This window comes from Muscardinus avellanarius, assembly GCF_963383645.1.
Source record: "Muscardinus avellanarius genome assembly, chromosome: 8".
NCBI lineage: Eukaryota > Metazoa > Chordata > Mammalia > Rodentia > Gliridae > Muscardinus > Muscardinus avellanarius.
The window spans coordinates 50,054,240-50,081,008 of record NC_137794.1 but is presented as its reverse complement, the minus strand read 5'-3'; the positions used below and the strand labels follow the sequence as shown (position 1 = coordinate 50,081,008).

Here is a 26,769-nt window from a genome sequence, read left to right as displayed (position 1 = left end):
CTTGGTTACATCAAAATATCAGGATAGTGATTTATTCTTATAATTCCCCACTGGAAAATTCTCAGGTTATTACTATTATACTAATTTTCCATGGCTTGACCATTGTACAAGAAATAGCAAGTTTTTAAATATAAATAAGCTTAATATTAATGATGTAACTTTTCACAAACATGGTATTATGATATTTTACCTTAAAACTACCATTTAAAAATAAATGTTATCATTTAGTGGGCTTTTTATAATAAATTCCAGTACTAATTTGTTTCTGAGTGTCTTTATATCTTGAAGGTTTATATACATTATTTGTTAGCACTTCCCTGTTGCTTTTCTTAGTAGAACCAAATATATAAGAACTAACATTTATTTAATAAGATATTATATTTTAATGTAAAGAGATTAATTTTAGTCTACAAGTGACTAGTTTCTCACCATATGACAGGTACTGATCACAGTATTTTATCCTGCTAGATACCATAAAAGCTTAACATTTTAAAATGGGTACTTCATTATGTACAAGAATATAAAGTGTTGTCTTTTCCAATAATTACTTTAAATATAAAAAAAAATTGTTTCCATGCCTCTAATATCTGAAATGATAAGTAAATTTTCAGTATTACTTTTGGTAAATAATAAATAAAATCCAAACAGAGTATTAACTTTTTTCTTTCCTAGCTAACACTTGGTCTTTAACATTCAATTTTAAAACACAAATAACAGAATAGTAACTAGTTAAAGATTAGCAAGTTACCCTAAAAATGATAATATTTGGGGTAGTACATCTCCATGACAACTGTCAAAGAGCTGTTTTCCTAGAAACTGGCCAGCAATCGCTTTTATAAAGATATGTTACATAAATAGAATACTAAAGCAGAAACACTAAACATGCAAAAACACCTAGCATGCTATAAATAACTGCAAATCTTCAAATGATAATACAGTTTGTGCTGCCAAAAGCAAGGATTTCTAACACAATATAGTTCACAGTAAGACTTAATTACATAATTTTAAAAAGTTAATAGACTTATTCAAAGCAGTTTTAAGTTTACAGCAAAACTGAGAGAAAGAAATAATTATTGTAGTTTTAAAATTCTCGTCATTTTGGGAAAGTTATCCAGTCTGAACATAATAAATAAAGTTGATCAAATCATAGGCAAAAATTAGAAATTAAACATAATGTGTTAACTTAAATATACACTCAGTCTGATTTCTTAGGACTCAGGACAAGAAGGAATTAACTATATACTAACTACTTTATGTAACACAAACATTTAAAGTAAAATGAAAATTAAACTGTTGTCAACTGAGAACTTCAAATTCAGTCAGGAAATTTATGTCATTGGAATGTTATTTACACAACTTTTCTTATATATTTTTCTCAGTGCAATATTGTGAAGAGTGGCAATAATAATGCTATTTTTAAAATGTTAAAAAATTATTACAGATAAGAGAAATAATATATATTGATTTTGACAGTTTATTCCATAACTAAAAACAAAAGGCATTTATTCAAATTAGGTGATTTTGATAATTATTAAAGCTTAATCAATGCATTAAGAATCAGGCTGCTGGAAATCTAATGCATATGTTGTTCTTTCTTTACTGTATTTTTCAGACCACTTTCGAGTTAGTTCTAGATAAAGACTTGGTTTATGAGGCCGATAATCTAGGTACACTGTATTACTAGTTCTTTTGGGAACAGCCTTTTCAATTTGAGTTCCTTCATGCCACTCATTAAAAGAGGTGATAGAAATTAAATTGGGGTGGGTCTGAAGTGCAGCACTCAGAGAAACTTCATAATACTTCCCATTGATTCGGTTCCGAGTGTTTTGAGCGTTCCATGGACGGATGCTGGTATCTATGTATCCTGGGCCCACGCTTGGAATAAATATTAAATTGTTTTTATCACAAAAGAATTTTAGGCTAGCCCAGTTCTGACGTGATGAGCCATAGGTAAAGCCATTTGTGGCAAAATATGTGTAAATTCCATCAAAACCGCTTTGAAGAATATCAGATTTATGTTTTTCTTCTACTAGAAGTGCAATAAATAGTCCATCATATGGAGAATTGCGAACACTGCGAGACCCTGAGGTGGTTAACAGATTTGCCCATAATTCAGGCTTTGTGATGTAGGAATCATAGACATAAAACATAGGAAGAGCATTTCCGGTCTTTGTCTTATACCTGTAAAAGGCTGGATGACTTCCATATCTAGAATACAAACATATGTAAAAGAAATATGAATATATACAGCTTGTCATAGACAAAAATTATTTGTGTACTGAAAGTGAGAGTAATCAATGCAGTTTAAGTACATCATTACCCATCTCCAGAGAGTTAGTCATACAAATACAATAAACAAAATGCACTTTTAATTACACATATTATAAAATGAGATAGTAGACATATTACTAGGCAGAACATTACCAAACAAGACAGAAATTATACTGAGGTTTACAAACGATTACTAATTCCATAAGAAGCCCAGTATTTTCTAAATACATAAGCTTCTTTTCTATCAGTAGTAAATGTCCCTTTATTGCTAAAAAATTTCTTTGTAGGTTATGATATATACCAGAGTATCATCAGTAAAATCCTCTAACAAAATGAAACTCTAATAATAAATTCCTTCCTTTTAATTATAATAGATATAGAGACCCAGGTTCATTGCTTTAAAAATAGCTTTTATAATCTGAACCTTAAAAAAGTTAGAACTCTTTATTCATAAGATTTTTGAAATATTAAAATATTGATAAGACAGAAATCATAAATGGCCTTAGACTCAGCAGTAAAAACAGTAATCATTATTCATGCAAAAAGTGAATTGTAAGAAACTTTAGAAATGTTCTTCAAAGTGACTGAGACATTTATTATAATTTTAAATTAATTTCATTAAAAATATCAGAATGTAAACCATTCAAATCTCTCAGGTATAAGTGTACTCTATCTATAAAATTATGATTGAATCATATAACAGTAATTATAAACATAGAAAAAACTCACTTGTCTATAATATACTTGACATTTTCATACATACTTTGATCATCTCGATTACTATATGGTTCTATGTGAAAAGTTACCTAAAAGAAAGAAAATAACCAATTAGAGAAATTATTAGCCATGAAGTAAAAATAAAAATGAAGTATATTCTACATATTTATTCAAGTGATTACTTCAATAACCTAACTTTAAGATGCCTATTTACTGAATATGGAAGGTACAGAGAAATTGTAGTAATAACATTTACTAAGGGTTCCTTTAATAAGTAATATGTGAAACTTTGGATTAACCTTCATAATTCAATAAAGCAACTACAATTACTATTTTTTTTCTTTTTTTGTGGCACTGGGGATTAAACCTAGAGGCATTCTACCTCTGAGCTACACCTCAAGCCTTAGTTTATTTTTATTTGGAACAGTCTCATTAGGTTGATTAGATTCTCACTACTTGCTGAGGTTGTCCTAGAACTTGTAATCCTCCTGTCGTAGCCTCCCAAATACTTGGATTACAAGCATGTGCCACCACACCCAGCTTATATCCATTTTCTAAATGAGGCAATTCAATGTTAAGATAGTTCAATAACTTGCCCAGGCTCACCTAGTTTGTTGGAGGCAATGATCAAAAGTTTATTCACTGTTCAATAGTGCTTTCTAGAATTTATTTTTCATGTTAATATACCTTATATGCTTATACATAAAACATATAAGGATACACTCTATACTTAAACATATCTATTTTGTTTACAAAAAGTATACAATTAACCTGAAAAGAAATTGGGAACTCCAGTCTTCCAGTGTCTCTCTTTTTACTGTCATATAAAGTAAACCGTTTGCCAGAGGTAACTTCTAGGACTATGAACTACTTCCTGTGTGTCAATTAATTGCCTCAGGAATTTCATTATAGTAACATAAAGTGCATTAATAGCTACCATGGGAAATTCTTCCTTCAGATTTAAATTTCATTTCCTGAGTAAATTTTCATTTTAAATATGAAGGCAACAAATTTAAGCAAATAAACTATATTAAAATTAATTTTTTTTAATATTTTAAAAATATACTGGAGGTGCTGGTGATATATCCAAGGCCTTGCACGTGCTAGGCCAGTATTCTAACACTGAGCTATACCCCTGAGCTCACTTATTTACTTTTAAAGTTGCAAAACATAAATGCCATGTGTATTTTGTAAAGAACAGATCTATGTATTTGCAACAGATTCAAAAACCCATATTAATAATTTTTGTTCATATATTCCTAATTTAAAATTACAATAAAATTACTTCTTAGTTTTAATTAATCCTGTGATTTGGTCACCTTTCTCTCTTGAATTCAGAAATAATTCATGAGCTCAGTATTAAAATAAGTCTATAAAATGAATTTTAGTCATACAATTTTAAGTCTCTATTATCTATAGAATATAGTCTATTTTAAGATTAGGAAATTAGGATCATATAAACATTCCATGCCATGGTTCTAGTTTTCACCTGCCCAGTTGTTATGGTTTGGATATAGAATGTCCTCCAGAAAAACTCATGTATTGGCAATGCAAAAACATTCAGAGGTAAAGTAATTGAATCAGGGCTCTAATCTAATCTCATTAACCCACTGATGGATCAATAATGTGAACGGGATTACTGGGCAGTAACTGTAGGCAGGATAAGTGATTTTGAAGCTAGGTCACTGGGGCTGTGGCCTTGGGAACTATATGGATCCCTGGTCCTTTCTTTTCTCTCTCCTTCTTTATGGCTGCCATAAGCAGGCTTCCCCCACCATGCTCTCTGCCAGCATGAAGCCAGCCAAACATGGACTAAACTTATCAAACTGTGAGCCCAAATAAACCTTTCCTTTCCAAGTTGTTCTTTTGGTCATAATAATGGAAAAGCAAACTAATACAAAAGTCTCTTATCTACCCTACAGCCAAAAAGAACACTGTAAAAGTGAAAATCTGGTCATGTTTTCCTTTCTTCAACACTTCCATTCCCCTATGTCCTTTATTTCAGGCCACAGTTAAGAATGAGGTCTTTCTACTATTACATGTTATCATAATACTTTGTACTTTTTTCTTTCTGAAATGTACTTGTTTGTCTCTGATCTTTGGTACAACTCTAAGGATAGAGATAATACCTTGCTCTTCTTAATATTGTCCATCTTTGGCATACAGTAGGCACTGTATGCAAAAAAATGTACAGCAGTCAAATTAATCTCTAAACCTGCCATTTATACTCCTTCTACTGAATTTTCACTATAAATCCATATTACTCATTTAAGAAAAGCCAAAAGGAGAGGTCATAGATAATATACTATGTTTTACTGAAAGCTGAGTACTTTAAAAAATCAGACATATTTTATACAACTTTCACATGGTTGAAATTTTGCATTAGTCTGAAAATCAGATAAATTGATAGCATTAGTCATAGGCAAGTAAATAATGGATCCTTACATACCAATAGTAGAAGATCTGGTTTATGCATAAAGTAGAAAAGTACTTTCTATTTTCAAATAAAATATTACAGTTATTAAAACTCTAGAAGATAACCAGTACCTGAGTTGGCTCCTTACCCTATAATTGTAAGCAAAGGAAAAGAAGTGATAGCTCCCAACTGATTTTCATTTAGTAGATATTTAGTTTAATTCACTCATGATGAGATGATGCTATATATCATGCAATTCCACAATTTCTGTGGCTTTCAAAGGCACATTTGAGTTTTGCATATAAAACCTGAGAATTGGCTAGGATGGATCTGTATTGAGCTATGGGTCAGATTCAAATCAGCTCCACATTTTTGTCATATTGGGTCCTAAGCAGAATAGGCATTCTCTTCTAATTTAAGATAACAGGAGCACAACCATTCAAACCCATTCTATTTCTTACATCTCACTAGCCAAAGCAGGTCATCAATGGGGCAGGAAGTATATTTGCTCTTTCCATGAAGGGAAGGTAGAACAGAAATATTTGAAAACGAGTGACAGAATCTCCCCCAAATCTCTATCATATTTCACTTAAAAAAACCTATGTTTCTGATGTATTTTTGATGGTGTAGGGCATAAAAGAGTGAGTGGAAAGCATCCAGCTCTGATTTTTATACTCTCTATAAAACCAACCTACTGAATGACAGTGCTATAGCCCTTGCTCCAGAGAATAGGCAGACAAGTATATTAAGGAACAAATAATCAAAATATTTTTTAAAAAAATCATGATTTAAGATTTCAGCTTTACTAGTTTATACTCCTAAAAAGAACTTAATCTATAGTTTCTGAAGATAATATAAAAAGTAACTAAACCATAACATTTATTTATTTATTTATTTATTTATTTATTTATTTACTTATTTATTTTTGGTGGTACTGGGGTTCCTGGAAGCCCTTTTACCTCCGGGCTACGCTCCCAGACCTATTTTTTTTACATTTTTATTTGGAAACAGGGTCTCCTAAGCCAGCTGCCTTTGAAAGGAATACATTAAAATGTTAACTATGTCTGTCTCCCTAATTCCATGTCTATTTCCTAATAACTACTGAATATTTAAGCTGAAAAAATAAAATTAAAATAAAACTGATTTTTCATTTTCATTTGAAAAATATCTTTGTAAGCCAGGCATGGTGGCACATGCTTGCAAGGTGGCACATGCTTGCAAGCCCAGTACTTGGGAGGCTGAGATAGGAGGACTGCAGGTTCATGGCCAGCCTCAGCTACGTAGTGATTCTTTCTGCAACTTAGCAAGACCCTGTTAAAAAAAAAAATAGTGCCGAGGGTATAGCTTAGAGGTAGAATGCCTTTGGGTTCAATCTCTAGTACACCCCTCAAAAACATAAAATAGGCCGGGCGTGGTGGCGCATGCTTGTAATCCCCGCACTTGGGAGGCGGAGACAGGAGGATTGCGCAGGTTGAAAGCCAGCTCCGCTGGTTTAAGAGACCCTGTTTCCAAATAAAAATATATAAAATAGGTCTGGGAATGTATCCCGAAGGTAGAAGGGGTTCCAAGAACCCCAGTACTACCAAAAAAAAAAAAAAAAGATAAAATAAATAAAAAAGCCTTCATGATTCAAATAATTTCTCACATTTCAATTACCAATAATGGACAAACCAGACTACCCACTATTGGCATATATAAGCTATAAGAAGTTACAGACCAAATAAAAAGCGTCAGTAACTTTTAAGAGTGGAAGCAATATGAGAACTCAGAGTAAATGATCTTTAGCTAAAAGGCACTTTCTTCCACATTTTCATTAAAATTTGCAAATAAACTGCACTGAACAAGAATAAACTTGAAGAAACATGAGCAATCTGAAAATAAGAAGCATCAAACATGAGACATTGTTGTCAAAGAATGTAAAACAAGAGTAGATAATAAAAAAGAAAAAAAAGAAAAAAAGTATTGTAAAGACAAGATCATGAATAAACATTCCTATTTAAATTATTCTTGAATTACATATTAGACTCTCACATTAAGTACCTTAGTTTTTGGACTCTAATAAGTTTCACTGATTTCTTTCTCCATAGTGAGGATAATGCCTTACTCATTCTATTAATTTCTGCCAGTTTATAGCATACTTTTTATATGGAAAGACAAGTTTTTCTTTTGTTAATAAATATTTTAAAGTATGTATTTATTTATTTAATGGTACTATGGATTGAACCCAGGGGCATTCTATCTCTATGGTAGACCTTCAGCTCTTTTTACTTTGTTTTTTGAGACAGGGTTACACAGTTGCTGAGTAGTACTACTTGCTGAGGCTGTTTTGAAACTGTGATCCTCCTGTCTCAGTCTCCCCAGTACTGGGATTACAGGTATGTGCCACCATTCCCAGTTTATTTACTTAAAATATTTACATATTTATTTTATAATGAGGAAGAATGTTTAAAATCTCATTTACTCCTAAGCCAGCAACAGCAACAAAACCAAGTCACTATTTTGGCAAATTATCCTAATACACAACATGCACATACTCTCAAACACATATAATTTATACATTCATAATATATATCTTGTTTTGAATATGCTTATCTCACAGTATGCATTTGTCCTTATAATTAATCTTCTCCATATATATATATATATATACATACATACATACATACATACATACATACATACATACATACATATGTGGTTCCTGGAAACTGGGGTTCCTAGAAACCCTTCTACCTCCGGGCTACACTCCCAGATCTGTTTTTATACTTTTTAATTTGGAAACAGGGTCTCTTTAAGCCAGCTCGGCTGGCTTCGAACCTTCACAATCCTCCTGTCTCTGCCTCCCAAGCGCGGGGATTACAAGCATGAGCCACCACACCTGGCTTCTTCTCCATATTTTTAAACATTATATACAACTTTATTTTCTTTTATAATTTTTTGTTGGTATACTGCAATTATAAATCATAGCAAGATTCATAGTGACACATTCATATATGCCAATCACATTATCTGGTCTATTTACTTCTTAGGACCTCCTACTTTTCTTCCCCGCTGTCTTCCCTCAGTCCCCTTCCACTATACTACTGGTCTCTTTTTCCTTTTTTTCTCTCTAGCTTCCACATATAAGAGAAAATATATGGCCCTTGACTTTTCTGATTCTGGCTGATCTCATTAAAGTTACTTTATTTCAATATATATAGAAGCTCTGAGATTAACATATCAAATTCTGTGTTTAAAATCTCATAGAAATTTTTAAGTGGGATTAAATTATGTTTTACTAAATGAAAAAATATAAATGTTTGATACAATGACCATTTCTGCAATTTTGAATATTTTCATCAAATTTGTGTTTCTTCATATATTTTTGATTTTAGTAAAAACTGAACCTGGTAAATTCTATTTCTGAGCCAGACCCCCAGCCTTCTTAATGTTTTATTTTTTAAACAGTTTTGCTAAGTTGCTGAGGGTCTAAGTTGCTGAATCTTGCCTGGGACCTTTGATCCTCTGTCTCAGACTCCTAAATCCTGGGATAATAGCCTTCCATCACCACACCCAGCATGTTTATGATTTATGTGTTATTATCACTGTACTTTCCCCCATTTTTTATATAATATAGGAATCCTACTGAATTACACATTTTGGGGTTCCAGGCAGCATACTGAACTCTAACAGTTTTTAGGTAATTTTCATAGGATTTGTAGGTATTTGCTACTTGCAAAGAATATTTTATTTAGGCCTTTTTTGGTATAATTTATTGAAATAGCTTCATTTTGAATATTAGTCTTGGTTAAAAGAACATAATACCATTAATTTTAACACAGGTATAATGACTAATATCAGTTAGTTACTTAGCTTATTAAGATTTTATTAGTAATGAGTTATTTCCTCAAATTTATAGTATCCACTAAAATGATAAATTTTTGAAGTCAATGAAGTTTATTTGTTCACCATTTATAAAGAGCTTACCCTGTTAGAAAAACTAATCTTATTGATTTATATATATTATGCAAATATACAACCACTCTATAAGTTTCTGCTATTATTCCCATTTTAGAGATAAGAAACTGAGGTACAGATACATAATATAAATCAGTAAGGTGACTGAGTCAGGTTTGAATACAACTTGAATTTTGATTCCATACCTCTGAAAACATTCTTAGGTCACTTTCTAAGGAACACTTTAATACAAACTGTACTGAGGAATTTCACATCTATTTTAAAAAATTTTTTATTGAACATAAATGGTATACATTTAAACTATACTTGGTGCCCTCTCCCACCCCACCCCTGTTTTCCCTTCCCCCCCCCACCAATGATAGTCCAGGGTAACCATGCCATATTCATAATTTTACACATATTTGGATGTAGACCCTCATTAATCAAATTCAGCCTTCCTCCTCTCCTATCTTTCCATTCAAGCATTGCTGGTATTTCCCCTCCATTATCTGGAGTACCACTGGTATCCTCTATTTTTATTAGTGAAATTGATCTTTAAGTTTCCCAATTGTGCTATCCTTGTTTAGTTCTGAATAAGGATTGTGTCATTATTATAGAATAAATTAGGACATTTCCTAAGTTTCTTTTTATCTCCAAAACAGCCCCACTAATCTCCATCTCCTAGTAATTACAACCTATGCAGTTCTCATATTTTCTTACATTGTAATAGGGCCGAGATACTAATATGTCACTTCCAAGATTAAGAAAAAGATTGAAGCTTCTATATTATACTCACTCTCTCTCTCAGACTACTTAATTTACTCTGGAAAAGCTAGCTGTCATGTCTTAAGATAACTCAGGTAGCCATGTGGAAAGGTCCATGAGGCAAAGAACTTAAACTGCTAGTCCTTCAGCTGGAAGGAATAAGGTCTGCTAAATATTACACAGAAAAGCTTGTGGGTAAATCCTCCAGCCTCTAATGACTGTAGCAGTAGGCAACAACTGAACGGGCCTGTAACCTTCTGGAGACCCAAGTTAACACACTTCTAGATTCTTACCCCTTAGAAACTATGTGAGGTGACAAAAGTGTGTTTTTGTTTATTTTTATTTATTGGTGGTACTGGGGTTCCTGGAAGCCCTCAAAAGTGTGTTGTTTTAAGCAACCAAGTTCTGGGGCAATCTCTTATGCAACAAAAGATGATTATACTTTATAGTGTTAATATTTCCATGTCACAAGAATCAACCATTTCTCGAGGGTTGAATACAACTGATAGGTAAATCTAGTACTTTAAGAAAAACATTTTTTTTTACTTTATTTTTGTGTGTGTGCAAGAACACACACACAAAAATAAAGTAAAAAAAAAAATAAGAACTTCTTTTAGGTATTTTCCTGGAAAAATACCCATGTCTTGCAAATTTCAAAAATGCTGATATAAAATTTTAAATTCTCTTCTACACCTACAAGTATAATCCTTATTATTTCACTTTTCTCTTACCAGTGGTTTGCCTACTTTGTTTTCCTTTCTGCTAAAGTGGAAAAAAAAATATGAGTGAATTTATTGAGGCTACTGATTTTTAAACGTTTGTATTCTATTTCATTATTATAATTTTTATTGGTGCACTGAAATTGTACAAGATAGTGAGATTCATGATACATTCAAAAATATATATAACATTATTCAGTGTGTTTGCTATATTTTTTGTCTTTATTTTTTTAAAAAGGTCTCATTGTTTTTTAAGCTCATCTCAAACGTGAAATGCTCCTGCTCAGCTTCCCCAGCCCTAGTAGTTTATAAGTATGTGACATTAAAAGCGGGTTAGTGAATTTTCATATTTATGAGTTCCTTCTTCACTTTACTTTGTTATCAGCGTCCCACTGGTATTAATAATGTAATAACCTCAGTATTTGTTCTTATGTCATCTTCAATTTTATTTTTTAATTTTTGATTTTTTTCTTGAAATCTAGTATTATTTAAATTTTAAACAGTTTTACACTTAAATTTTCACTTAATTATTAACTTTTAGTTATACTGAATGTGGTCCGAGAATATAGACTGTATTTTTTGTGAATTTAATGCAATTAATGTTGCTACCTACAACATTAATGTTGCTACCATAAAACAATTTTGGGATTTGAAAAACAATTCCTGTTATTTTGCTATTTATATAAAATGTTCCTTTGTACTGCTATTTAAATGTTTTTAATCATCACCTCTATTTGTTTCCATAATTCATTAATTAGGAAAACAAAGCACATGCTGTGAGAAATTTTTCCTCATACATCTTAACAACTAGATAGAATATACTTATTCTAATGTTTTCTTCAAACTTTCCCTTGCTTAATAACTGCATACAGGTGCATGTGTACATATGCATGTTAAATAAGAATTAACTGAAAATCAGATTTTGGAAAGCATTTGGGCAACAATTTTTTTTCTTTTTTCTTTCGGTGGTACTGGAATTCCTGGAAACCCTTGTACCTCCGGTCTACACTCCCAGAAACCTATTTTTTATATTTTTATTTGAAAACAGGGTCTCTTAAGCCAGCGAGGCTGGCTTCAAACCTGCGCAATCCTCCTGTCTCCGCCTCCCAAGCACAGGAATTACAAGTGTGCACCACCATGACTGGCTTCCGACTATTTTATAAACATATAAAGTCATGACGAACAATACTTCTTTTTAGTAGATCTTTGAACTCTATGACTTTTAAACACAAATCTTCTGATTTATGTATTATCTTCACAAAAGAACCTTTACTCCTCTTTTTGACAAAATAAATAATAAATAGATTAATATAAAACATGGTTAGAAAAATAGTAAGATTTCTAAAGTATTATGACTTGGATGAGGGTTAAAGCATATTGAATTATAAGCATTTACATTATGAAATAATAGGATTCAAAAAGACTCTGTCATAATTTTCATATACATCAACTTCTTAATTAAAATGAACATTGCAAAATTAATTTTTACTATCTTCTTTTCCAAGAGTCCATTATATATAAATTGAAAATAAATTAAATACCTTCAGATCATACTTATGAGCTTTATTCAAAATAGTTGGTACTAAGTTATCAGTAGCTTCTCCATTCTCATCACTTAAATCAGGTGGATACCAAGATAGGGCTAGTACTCCTAATAGAAAAATAAGAAAAAAAACAGAAAAAAACAGTAAGAATGAGAATGACTGCAGATATCCTAAAAGTGAAAGAAAAGTTCCAAATATTTAAAAAAGGAACAGATCAAAAAGTTATATTACTTTTTTCAGACTATACAAAGTTATTTGCTTATTTTGATTAGCCAATATTTATGAACTCTTCATCAGGAATATTCTTTTTAATTAATACATTTTCTTTTTAGAATAAGTTTAGGTTTACAGGAAAATAGCACAGAAAGTACAGAGTTCTATTATGCTACCCCTGCCATCTCCACTATTTCCTACCTACTTTCCCCTCTTAACAATTTGCATTAGTGTGATAGCTTTGCTATAGTTGATGAACCTAAACTGATGTTATTATTAAATAAAGACCACTGTTTACATATTAGAGATAACTCTTTGTGTTGTAGTTGTAGTTTTGTGTGTGTGTGTGTGTGTGTGTGTGTGTGTGTATGTTTTGCTGGAATCAAACTCTGAACCTTGTAGATTCTAAGCAAACATTCCACCCAGCCACAGGTTTATAGATTATGAAAATATTTATAAAATCATATGTTCACCATAACGTTGACAGGCAATTCAGCTTTATTATAAGCCTGTGGTCCACCTATTTATCCCTCCTCTCTCTTCTGGCAATGACTGATCCTTTCATACTTTTGCCTTTGGCAAAAGAATGTCATATAGTTAGAATCGTATGTAGCTTTCCCCAACTGGCTTCATTCACTTAGTAACTTGCATTTGGGTTTCTTTCATGTCTTTTCATGACTTGATAGCTTATTTGTTTTTACTGCTGCATAATATCTATTGTAAGGATGTTCATCCACTTACCTATTGAAAGGCATCTTGGTTACTTACAGTTTTTGACAATTATGATTAAAGCTTTTTTTTTTTTTTTTTTTTGGTGGTACTGGGATTCCTGGAAACCCTTCTACCTCCAGGCTCCACTCCCAGACCTATTTTATATATTATTTTGGAATGAGGGGCTCTTAAGCCAGTAAGGGTGGCTTCGAACCAGCAAGATCCTCCTGTCTCCACCTCCCAAGCACGGGGATTACAAGCATGCGCCACCACGCCTGGCTGATTAAAGCTTTTATATACATTCATGTGCTAGTTTTTATGGGAATAACTGTCTTTTAATATAAGATTTAAAAGAAGTAAAATAATTACAATTCCTCCCTGTAGTACCTACTAAATTTGGCACTGATAAATTACAAAATAAGTGTTATGTCAGTCTGAACAAAATTCACTAACTGGAGAGAGAATATTTAAGATTAACTAATTCAAATCTTCATATATAAGGAAATGGAAAAAACATTAGAAAGATGGCACTAATAAATGAATCAATCAACTGGCTTTTGAGCATAGGGAGAGGGATAATAATGGTATTAAAAGAGAAAATTTTAAAAATTAGGATATAGAAGCTTAGAAACAGCAAGAGAACACAATTTTGTTTATTTGCTTTTGTGGTATTGGGGATTGAACCCAGGAGCATGCTACTTCTGAGCTACAACCCCAGTCCTATTTTATTTTTATTTTTTACTTTGAAACAAGGTCTCATGTCTCACTAAGTTGCAGGGGCTGGTCCCAAACCTGTAATTCTCCTGTCTCAGTCTCCCAAGTACTGGGATTACAAGCATATGTCACCATACCAGGCTGAGAACTAAATTTTAAGATTTTAAATTTTGTGTAGCTATACTGAATACTGAGAAGTTTCATCTAGATGAACAACACAGGTCCCTCATTTAAAAAAAAAAAAAGCCCAGATCTTCTATCTACTATGAAAATAAGAATAACAAGAACATGAAAGACAGAAAAAAGAACCTATAATATATGGATTTCAGGGAAGTTCTGGCCAGCCAAGAAAATTAATAGTCTAAGAAGAATGCTAGTGAGAAAAATATAGGAAAAAAATTGGATCAAACATTTGAACTACTTACTAGCCCAGCCTATAATACCATCAATGAAGAGTGAAAATAAAACTTTATTCATCAGGTATAGTGGTGCATGCTTATTATCCCAGCATTTGGGAGGCTTAGACAAGAGGATCCTAGTTAGAAGACAGCCTCAGCTACTTAGTGAGATCCTTTGCAACTCAGTGAGACCCTGTTTCAAAAAACAATAAAGAATAAAGCTGGGCATGGGGGACCACGCTTGTAATCCCCAAGCTTTGGAGGTGGAGGCAGGAGGATCGCGCAGGTTTGAAGCCAGCCTTGCTGGCTTAAGAGACCCTGTTTCCAAATAAAAACATAAAATAGGTCTGGGAGTGTAGCCCGGAGGTAGAAGGGTTTCCAGGAACCCCAGTACCACAAAATAAATAAATAAATAAATAAATAAATAAATAAATAAATAAATAAATAAATAGTAAGGCTGGAGATGTAGCTCAGAGGTCTACATGTTCCTGGGTTTCATCCCCAGTACTGGGGGAAAAAAAAAGTAGCCTATAAAAATTTATTTCTTACAAAAAGTAGATGGTAAAAGTGAATATAAAAATAATAAAGCTGGGCGTGGTGGCGCACGCTTGTGATCCCAGCATTTGGGAGGCTGAGACCTGGAGGACCACGGTTCGGGGACAGCCTCAGCTACTTAATAAGGCCCTCTGCAACTCAGTGAGACCCGGTTTCAAAATAAAGGATAAAAAATAGGGCAGGGGTATAGCTTGGGGGGTCAAATGCCCCTGGGTTCCATCCCCAGACTCCCCCCCCCAAAAAAAAAGTTAAATAAAAAATAAAAATAAAAATAATAAAAGCTGGGCGTGGTGGCGCACGCTTGTAATCCTAGCATTTGGGAGGTTGAGACCGGAGGATCATGGTTCATGGACAGCCTCAATTACTTAGTGAGGCCCTATGCAACTCAGTGAGACCCAGTTTCAAAATAAAGAATAAAAAATAGGGCAGGGGGGTGTAGCTTGGAGGTCAAATGCCCCTGGGTTCCAATCTCAGACCCGCAAAAAATAAATAAATAAATAAAAATAAAAAATAAAATAAAATAAAATAAAAATAATAAAGAACATAAAACAGAAAGATTACTATACAAAGCATGCAAAATTATGTGGAAAGCATTCTTCTATGAAATTAAAAACTAAACAAGATTCCTATTTTTTTAATAAATGTTTATTGGTGAATTGTAGTCATACATTTTAATGAGATAAAAAACTTGTGGAGCTATACATGCATATATCACCCAATAAGACCTTACCCAATCCCTAACCCCTTCTCTCTCCCTCCCTCCTTCCCAAGCTTGGTTTCCTGATTGACTTTGATATGTTTAAGTATATCATGTGCTTTAAAGAGTTTCCCTCTTTCCCCGTCCCGTGCCCTCAGATAGATCACCTTAATTGCTTCTCTATAGGATCCCTTCTTCATTGAGAGTTCCTTCTGTTACCCATTTCTCCCTAGTTTTCACATATTACAAAAAGCATCTGATTTCTTATTGTGACATTTCACTGTAAATGCCATAACTGTGTTCTCCCTTATGGCTGGGCAAATTTCCATTGTGTACACATCCCATAGTTTTATAATCCACTCATCCGTTGAAGGACATCTTGGCTGGTTCCGGAGTTTGGCAATGGTGAACTGTGCAGCTATGAACATGGTTGTTCATGCATTAGTTTGGTATTTTGCTTTTTATTCTTTTTGGTAGACACCCAGAGGTGGTATTGCTGGATCATATGGTAAGTTTGCTTTCCTTCTGGAGATCTTTCATACTGTTTTCCAAAGTGGTTGCACCAACTTGTAATTCCACCAACAATGTATTAGAGCCTCTATTTCTCCACATCTGATCAATTGCAGATCTTTCCTTCTTTTAATTTCCACACATTTTTCCTACTTACAGAAATCCTGAAAGCCAGAGGTGAGTAACTTTGACAAGATGATCCACTCATAACCAATTATTTATTTATATATATATATATATATATATATATATATATATATATATATATGCATTGTAATCATACATCACATTGGATTACAACACATGAGAGGATATACAAGCACACATCATCCAATTAGACCTCATCCAATTCCCATCCCATTCCCTCCCCTCCCTTGATCCCATGCTTGATTGGTGATTATCTTTGATACATTTGTCTACGTACCTCCTGATTTTTAAAGAGGTTTCATCCTCCCCCATCACATCCCCTCTGATTGGTCACCTTAATTGATTCATTATAGGGCCCTTTCCATAACTCGACCTCCTCCTGTTACCCCTTTCATCCTAGTTTTTGCTAATTAGGGGAATCATCTAGTTATCATTTGCTGTGATACTTCTCTGTGCATGTCGCATTGTAAGTTCTAATCCCACTCTTGATGGCCCCAGTAGTGGCCTGGCCACCCGGAGGACTCTGATCCTGACCTCAGTGGCTCTAGCACTGGCCTTGCCTAATGGAAGGCCCAAATTCTGGCCTCGCTGGCCCCCGCACCTGCCTAACTCCTTGGCTGGCTCTATCCTGGCCTCAGAGGCCCCAATACCAGGCTTGCCTCAAGGCAGGCTCGGATCCCAGCCTCACTGACCCTGGCACCGGCCTCACCCCTCAGCAGGCTCCTCTATCCTGGCCTTGGAGGCCCCAGCACCGGCCTTGCCTCATGGCAGGCTCCGATCCCAGCTTCGCTGGCCCCGGCACCGCCTAACCCGTCAGCAGGCTCTGATCCCAGCCTCGGAGGCCCCAGCACCGGCCTTGACTCATGGCAGGCTCCAATACCAACCTCTCTGGCCCCGGCACTGGCCTAACGCCTGGGCAGGCTCTGATCCTGGCCTCCGAGGCCTCAGTAGTGGCCTTGCCTCACAGCAGGCTCCGATTCCCGGCCTTGGAGGTCCCAACACCGGCCTTACCTCACAACAGGCTCCGATCTTGGCCTCGCTGGTCCCGGCACCAGCCTAACCCCTCTGCAGGCTCCGATCCCAGCCTCGGAGGTCCCGGCACTGGCCTTGCCTCATGACAGGCTCCGATCCCGGCCTCACTGGCCCTGGCACTGGCCTAACCCCTCCGCAGGCTCCGATTCTGGCCTCGGATGCCCCAGCACCGGTCTTGCCTCAAGGCAGGCTCCGATCCCAGCCTTGCTGGCCCCAGCACTGGCCTAACCCCTGGGCAGGCGCCGATCCCAGCATCGGAGGCCCCAGCACCGGCCTTGCCTCACACAGGCTCCGATCCCAGCTTCGCTGGCCCCAGCACCGGCCTAGTCCCTCAGCAGGCGCCGATCCTGGCCTCGGATGCCCGAGCACCGGCCTTGCCTCACAGCAGGCTCCAATCCCGACCTTACTGGCCCCAGCATTAGTCTAACCCCTGGGCAGGCTCCAATCCCGGCCTCATTGGCCTTGGCACTGGTTAACCCCTCGATAGGCTCCTATCATGGCCTTGGAGGCCCCAGCACCAGCCCTGCCTCATGGCAGGCTCCAATCCCATCTTTGCTGTCACCATCACCGGCCTCACCCCTTGGCAGTCTCCGATCCGAGCACCCTCTTCACCCAGCAGGTTGCCCCACGTTCCTGAGGGTGCGTGGTGGTAGCATTCTGCCTCTGCAGTTATTTCTTCAAAACTTCCAGGTATCAGATCTCTGCCTCCCCTGAGTACTGGCCACTGCCATTGCCATTGCCTCTACCATTTCAAATCTTTCCCAAGCTCTTTTTCCACTCTGCATGTTGTTCAGTGTTCCTAAGCATGCGGGACAGTAGCATTCGAAGTTTGGGGTAATTTCTCCAGAAGATAAGGTTGGTAGGATCAGATTTCTGCCTCCCCTGAATACAAGTCTCCACCGCCAGCGTGGCGACCACTTTCAACACCATGACCACTTCCAACACCACCTTCCTCCTAGGTCTCCGCCAAACTCTCTCCTTACAGGTGATGTACAGGATTCCTAAGGGTGTGGGGAAGAAACAGTCCTTTGTGGGGAATTTTTCCAAAAGTTCCAGTTTAGTTGAGTAAGTTTTGTCTGTATCTCCAGTATCCTGGCAGCTGCCGCGGCCCTCTTGACCCCTCTCCGATATTTTTCTTTTCTTTTTTCTTTTTCTTTTCCTTTATTTTTTTAAAGTAAGAGAAGACAGTAATGTGTGGTTTGAGGCAGTTGTGGGATCAGGCACTGAGTAGCACTGAGGCCCGGGCCCCAGTTCTTCCAGGGGTCTGGCGTGCCCCGCGTGACCCCCACCCAGTGCCCAGGGCCTTACAACCCGGGCCCCGGTTCTTCCAGGTGTCTGACTTGCCCCTTGTGACGCGGGCCCGGTTCTTCCGGGGATCCGGTGTGCCCCTTGCGACCCCCACCCCGGGCCCAGGGCCTTGCAACTGGGACCAATTTTTTTTTTAAATAGAGGTCACTTGGATCTGGGAACCTGCTGAGAGATGAGGTGAGGCAGTGGCAGCTTCTATTGCTTCCTGGCCGTACAGTTGCAGGGACCCGCTGGTCCTTTGCTGTGGATCAGGCCCCAGGCTTAGCCAGGCCATGCAACAAGCTCCAGGCCCCAGCTCTCTGGCTCTGGAACCTGGCTTCACCGTGGCAGGCTCCAGTCCCTGTCACCATGGGCAGGAGGTCTACAGAACTTCCCATTTTTTCTTCCTTTTTTTTTTTTTAGTAGTAGGAGAAAAAAGCACATGTCATTTGCAGAAGCTGGGAGCCCGAATCCCTAGCAGCAATGATTTTTATCTCCCTACCAAAAGCTGAAGTCTCACCACAGAGAGTGGGATCCGCTGCTCCAAGCACACCTCCACCTGCAGCGCAGCACAGCTCAGAGGAGCCTGAAGGCCATGAGTGCCGAGGTCTCCTGGGACACCTGGTGCAGTGAGTCAACCCATTCATAAGGGCGGGCTCCCTCTGACTTGCTCCGGACATTTTTCTTACATAGTATGTTGTGCAGAATTCCTGAACATGTGCGGCAGGAGCAGTCTACTTTTGGGGAGATTTCTTCAAAAATTCAATTTGGACTGGATCTGTCTGCCTCTCCTGAATACTGGCCGCTGCCACCGCCACCTTTGTACATCTCCACAAAACTTTTTCTTACATAGTATGTTGTCCAGAGTTCCTGAGTGTATGGGGTGGGAGCAGTCTACTTTTGGGGAGATTTCTTAAAAAGTTCAAAGTGGATTGGATTGGATCTGTCTGCCTCTCCTGAATACTGGCCACCAACGCAGCCTCCTTCTTGGTCTCTCCTAGAGTATGTTGTTGTTTGGAATTCCTGTGCATGTGCAGCAGGAGCAGTCTACTTTCTGATCTTTTTTAGAACATCCTTCCAAAAATCACTTTTCTTGCAGTGGTGGGTGCTACACTGCTGTCTTGCCTCTAATTCCACCATTTTCCAAACTCCTATAATTTAGAGAGAAGGTCATGACTAGAAATATCTCCGTATGTTGTCCCAATCAGCTATTAAACCAAAATCTGTTGTACAGGGTTTCTCAGAGGGATACATGTCCTATTCAGCCCCTGCCAACCATCACTGCTGCAGCTGCAGTTGCCGCTGTGGCCCTAGCTGCCATCATCTTCCTCCCTCTTCAATATTTTTTAATAAAATAGTACATGTCCTTGCAGAAGAGCAAAGGTCCACAGCTTCACCATGGAGAGTGGGTTCTGCTGCTCCATGCGCACCCGGGCCCCCAGCGCTGCGGAGAGGAGCGTGGCAGAGAGGAGCGTGGCATAGAGGAGAGCCCTTGTCTCTCGGGATGTGTGGCACACCTGTTGACCCGGCTATGTTGTGCTCCCTCTGACGCACTCTAAACCTTTTCTTACATAGTATGTTGTCCAGAGTTCCTAGCAGGTGGGGCAGATGCAGTCTACTTTCAGGGAGATGTCTTCAAAAGTTCAGCGTGGATTGGATTGAATCTGTCTGACTCTCCCGAATATTGGCTGCCGCCGCTGCTGCCATCTCAATCTGTCTCTTCTCTCTTATATTTTAGATAGAAAGTGATGGCTGGAAATGTCTCTGTATGTTCTCCCAATCTGATATTAAACCAAAATCTGTTGTCCGGGATTTCTCATTGGAATACATGTCCTATTTGGCTGCTGCCAGCTGTCACCACTGCAGCGAAGGCTGCCACCATCTTCCACACACCCCCTAGTTGGTTCCAAGATTCCTATTTCTAATGATAGAACAATTTTTAGTACCACTTGGTCTAATAGTAAATGAACATTCTCCATGAAAATAATCAAAATTATTAAATAAAATACAAGAAACAAGATATTTCTTAAGCCAAAGAGCTGATTCAAGTGGAGAATAAACTTGTCAAAGGGAAGGTAAAATAGGAAGCCAGACAGGTAAGGGAGCAAGGAAGCCAGTTTTCCAGAAGCATGGCTGGCAGAAATAACTGGCTCTTAAAACCAGTGGATTATATTTCAGGTTCACAATGTGTATATAGTCCTATCTATAGCTTTAAACTCAAGATGATTCAAGACTGGTATTCTCAACAGTTACCAGGCAAAAACAAAGGCAAATTTTCTCTGAAGAAAGGCATCTTCTTCCTGAGTCTCAAAATATTCTCAAAAAGTATCTTTTAAAGAATTATAAAGAGTATATGATCAAAGATAATCAAGAACACAAAGAAATAAAACACCTAGCACAAGAATCAGAAAAAAAAAACACCAAACAAAAATGAAAGGAAATGAACATCCCAAAAGAAATGAACATACTAAAACATTAGTCAGTAACAAAAAATAAGAAATCAGATGCTCTCCCCAATGTACAAAAACTAGGAAGAAATAGGTCATAGGAAAAACTTTAGATGAAGAAAGAGATTCTATAGATGACCAAATATGGTGACCTGAGGGGATGGGAGGGGAGAAGAGGGACATTTTCTAAGGCACATGATATGCTTTAACAAACACATCAAAGTCAATCACTAAGCCAAGCATGAGAAGGAGGGAGGAGGGAGAGAATAGGGCAGGAATTGGGTAAGGGTTAATTGGGTGATGTGTTCATGTATGTCTCCACCATCTTGTATCCCATTAGGATGTATGACTACAATACATCAATAAAAAATTAAAAAACATTAGCAGTTCACACTTTTAAACAATTACCTTATAGTTCCAAAGATAAAAAGGTAAGCATTCACCTTAAAAATTTCAGGAATTTGTCTCTTGCTTTTTTCTAATTAGTCTACAACTCTTTGATTTTTTTTTTTTTTTGAGAGGTGGGATAGTATAGCAGAATAAACATGTATTTAAATATCTCCTCACTTTCTAGCTATATGAACTAAGGGCAAGTTAACATTATTCTTTCTGTGTCTTTATTAAAAAAAAAAAAAAGAAAAAGATATTTTTTACCTAACAGGATATTTTGTAAATGTGAACAAAAGATTTCATGACCTAGACTACAGTGTTAATAAGAAATCTGCATTAGCAGATTTATCAGAGCACTTCAAAAGCCAAGATATAGAATTCACTTAGGTGTACACTGATGAAAGAAAAGATAAGCAAATTTTGACATATACATTGTATCATAAAAAGGAATGAAATCTCGTCATTTGAAGAAACATGAATGGAACTGGAAGACATTATGGCAAGTTAGGCATAGGAAGATAAATATTCTATGTTCTCATTTAACATGTGGAAACTAAAAAGTTGATATCAGAGATGTAGATAATAGGTTAGTGGTTACCAGAATCTGGGAAGTATGTGAGGATAAGAAGGATGCAAGCACAAATGGAATTTCCTTTTGTCATATAAAATAACATATAAACAGATTACAGGGATTAGGATGTTTAGCTACTGGGAGCTATTATTCTGATTGTCCTACTGAGTTTTTGAAAACTCTTTTAAAAAAATAAAAAAGGTATCCATTGGGTATTTTAGAATTATAAGGTGTCAATGCAAAAAATAAAATATATGATGTTATTTTTTATGTAAAAGACTTGAAAATAGATTTATCAATGATATTATATGTGAGATATACTATACTAATATATTAATTGAATTAATAGATAAAATCCTAGTACTTAGTTTTACCAGATTAAAAAAAAGTGTGAAATATTCAGATTTACCTGCACTGTATTTCTAACTGTAAAAGCAGAAAATCAATTGACTCGTACTGTTCTCTGCCATTCAATAGTATGATGATTTTTTCACTTTAATAGTATGATTTACTTAATTTAAGATAAAAATAAAGCCAAAAACATATCTCTGAATGTTAACATGAAGTCAAAGCACATTCAAATATAAACCAATTTAAATAGCTTTCATTTGCTGAAAAAATGCTAGTCAATATAAGTCCATGGGTTAAAAGTGCTTTACATATTTTTGTAGTAAAATTATTTTCTGCATCTAATAATTAAGTCTAATTGATTTTTTTTGTGATACTAGGAATTGAACCCAGATACATACTGTAAACTTCAACAATTAAAAAATAAAATTAATGAATACATGTGCTAAGACAGAAGAGGATATAAAATGGAATAACAAATATATTCAATGTAAGAGAAGGAAACAAGGAGGGAAGAATACAGATGGGACAAATAAGAAGTAAAGGATTAGATAAATATTTAAAACCACATTGTTATACATTAAATATAAATGAAAAAAACACAAATTAAAAAAAAACCTTTCAGAATAGTTTAAAAACAAACAGAAAAGCAAACCCAAATTATATGCTACATGCATAAAATGTAAAACAACCTGGATGTATAAAAAGTTGAATACAGTGAAAAACTTTCTATAAATGTATAATGGGATAGCATACAGCATAAAAAGGAATAAACTATTGATAAAGCTACAACGTTGCTATATTAGTATGGAAAGCCAAATAAAACCCACTCAAATGAGGAATGATACTGTTTCCATGAAGTATTAGAACAGTCACAAGCACTTTACAATGAAAGAACTCAGATTCATAGTTTTCTGGGGTTGGATAAAGGAAAGAGGTGAATAAGGCGACCATGGTAAAACTCTTTAGACTGTAGGAGCATTTTACTATTTGATTGGGGCATTAAATGGGTGCATACCTTTGAAATATTGTTTAACTGATTACTTAACGAGGGAAAATACATTGTATTTTATGTAAATCATAAATAATAGAATTGAGAAAAATTAAATTAAAAATTGATACATCCAGAAATATTCCAAAATTTAGAAATTAAACATCATACATTAGCTGGGAGTGGTGGAACATGCCTTAACTCCAGTACTTGGGAGGGTGAGACAGCAGGATTGTAGGTTCAAGGACAACCTCAGCTACTTAGAAAGGACCTCGGTAACCCAGCAAGACTTGTTTCAAAAGAAAAAAAATAAAATAAAAAAGGATAGGAGTATACCTCAGAGGCAAAATGTCTCTGGGTTCAAGCTCCAGTACCAAAAACATAAATAAAAAATTAAAAATAAAGGTGGTTATCTGGATTTTTGACAGTAAGTATGTTTAATTTGGAGGTAGGAGTTTAGCAATGTAACTAATAGTGTGAAGATTAATCAGCAATTTAATGTTCTACCAAAAATTACTTATATACATAACACATATACATAATAAAATAAAATAATTACCAATAGAAGCTGAGCGCATTTGTTTCATGTGAGTTTCTATAACGGAAGGATCCCGAGAGCTGTAACTTCCCAACTCAGGATAAAAGCTTGAGCCAATGTCATCTGGAGGGCTGTGTTTCCCTTGTGGGAAATTCTTGGCTATTCTAGGGTCCCAGTGTTCCAGGAATGGATGGTTCCAATGTATGTATTTACCATCAAATTGTGGATTTCCATACCAACTGTAATAAAATACATGTAAAAAATAATTCAGAGGTGGCAGTTCTTCCAGTTTAGCTTCAGAGGCTTTGGAAGGTTTCATAGTGATTTCGACACTTTTTAAATTCTTGGTATTTGTGTCACTCTTAATTCTGTCACTCTTTTGGAAATCAGTTTTTTTTCCCAAATGGATAGTTCGTTGATGAAATTCTGGAAGAAGGTCAAGTCCAAAAGGAGCTCCCAAAGTAGTTGTATTTGGTCTCAGCAGTTTCAAACCCATCATCAAAGAGAAAATAAATAGAATAAAAAGTGCCAAAATGATGCAAGTCCTTCTCCTAAATTTTGCCATGATGACATACTTTAAAGTCCACAATGGTAAATGTTTTGCTGTAATTTATTTAAAAAAAGATAATTAGTATGTGCTAATATTTTCCAGCGTAATCAAAATGGATATTAAAATCTATATTGATTACATTAAAATCAAGAAAATTCATTGTGATATTAATTATATTACCAATATTAATGTTTGTAAGAGAATCTATATATAGCTAACCTAAATGGCAGTACTGACTTGGAAATGTCACCATTTGCATGCCAATTACATTTAGTTAGATAAGCTTTATAGAAATCTTAAATAGAAAAACAAAATACATTTTTATCTCTTGAATGATTAGGTATATACTGAATAAAGAATGGGGATAATCTAGGAATATGGATTAAAATATTGTAAATCTAAATGTAAAATTTTAAAAATCATACTTAATAAAAGGAAATATATTATAAATGTATTAAAGTCTAGCTATAAAGTGGATTTCAAAAACACATTAACTAGTACTACAAAAAGGAACAATTAAGTTTTTAAATGACTTTGGAATGAAACAGAAACGGATATTTTTTAAATGACAGTAAAAAATAATAATTAAAAGATGAATATTCTGGCCACTACTAGACTGTTATGGTCTGAATATGTGCTTCCAAATTCAAGTATTGGAAACTTAATCTCTAATAAACACTTATGAGCAGTGGGACCTAATGAGGAAGACAGAGTCCACAATGGCTCTGTCATCATGAATAATGAATGCTCTTTTGCTCTCTTCTGCTATTCTTTATCTTAGAGCTATCCTTTTCCCAAGGATGAAGCTTCAAGGTGGGTTTGGAAGTAGAGCATAGCCCTCACCAGACAACTAACTGTCAATGCCTTGATTTTGGATTTCCCAGCTCTTATAGCTCGGACTTAAAATAACCTCAAAATATCCCCCAAAGTGTTGAAATCTTTTCCCAATGCAAAGAAGTTCAGAGATGGGGCATGGCTGGAGAAGCTGGGTAACCGGAGAAGGGGTCTTGGAGACTCTATATGCTATGGTGGAGAGGCCCTCTCCCTGTGCTTCCAGCTGCCACAATGTGAGATCAGCATCACTCTGTCACACTCCTGATGCTGCTGCCAGTTTGTGTCTCAGTTCTGGCCCTATGCACTGAAACTTCTAAAAAAAACTATGAGCCTCAATACACCTTTCCTCCTCTATGTTGTTTCTGTTGGATATTTTGGTCACAGCAAGTAGAAAATTGACTAAAACATCAACCTTCAGGACTATGAGAAATAAGTTTCTATTCCTTATAAATTACCCAGTTTCAAGTATTTTATTGTAGTAGCAAAATTAATAAGAAGCAAAGTAATAACTATTAACTAAGAATCATCAATAGATATTAAATGAAGGAGTAAAGTCTGATAAGAAACAGGATGCTCAAATATTGACAAAATGTTTCTCTAAGAGAAATTAATATCCAATTAATTATGTAGAGAAACACAACAGTGGAGAATCTACCAAATATCACTTTAAACAAGAGATCAAAATTAACCTCTTGATAATTACATAAGATAATGAGTCGCTACATATGCTGCACTGAGGGCACAGAATCCCAGCTGTGGTATTCTGATAAATTCATGAGGAAACAGACTATATATTAAAGAGAGGACATATATATACACATATATATGTACATATGCACATATATATACACACACTTATCTAAGCATATATGCATATACAAATAATTTATATAATATATAGAATCAGCCCTCCATATCTTTGAATTCTTCATCTTTAGATTCAACCAATCACAAATAGAAAATATATATAGAAAATTTGCATCTGTTTTGAACATATACCATTTTTTGTTATTATTCCATACAGGATATTGAACAACTATTTACATAACATTTATATTGTATTAGCTGAGCACAGTGGCACATACACTTGCAGTCTGCATACCCAAGAGACTGAGACAGGAGCACTGCAGGTTCGAGGTTAGTCTCAGCAACTTAGCAAGGCCATGTTAAAATAAAAAAAATAGAGCTAGGTATAGCTCAGAGGTAGAATGCCCCTGGATTCAATTCCCTGCAATATATACACAGACACATGAATAATATTTTATCAAATAAGTAACCCAGAGATGATTCAGCGTATATAGGAGTAACTGTATAGGTTATATACAAGTATATATATATATATATATACATATATATATATTCATACATATATATATACTTGTGTGTATATATATATGTATATATATAAGTGGTATATATGTGTATAATTTTCTATAATAAATTAGTTTGTTGATAGATTTTGATATCC

The 26,769-nt window shown here is 35.6% G+C and overlaps 1 protein-coding gene across 1 annotated transcript; it reads right to left on the bottom strand.

The window, feature by feature from the left end:
- Positions 1-1,550: 1,550 nt before the first annotated feature.
- MANEA (mannosidase endo-alpha) lies at positions 1,551-24,503 on the bottom strand (the record flags this gene model as incomplete). Its single annotated transcript, XM_080700371.1, has 4 exons — positions 23,939-24,503; positions 12,366-12,475; positions 3,001-3,077; positions 1,551-2,208 (listed from the first exon to the last, which is right to left on the bottom strand). The coding sequence occupies exons 1-4, from the start codon at positions 24,480-24,482 to the stop codon at positions 1,551-1,553; spliced, it is 1,389 nt and encodes a 462-aa protein (XP_080556497.1). The 5' UTR covers positions 24,483-24,503.
- Positions 24,504-26,769: the final 2,266 nt, after the last annotated feature.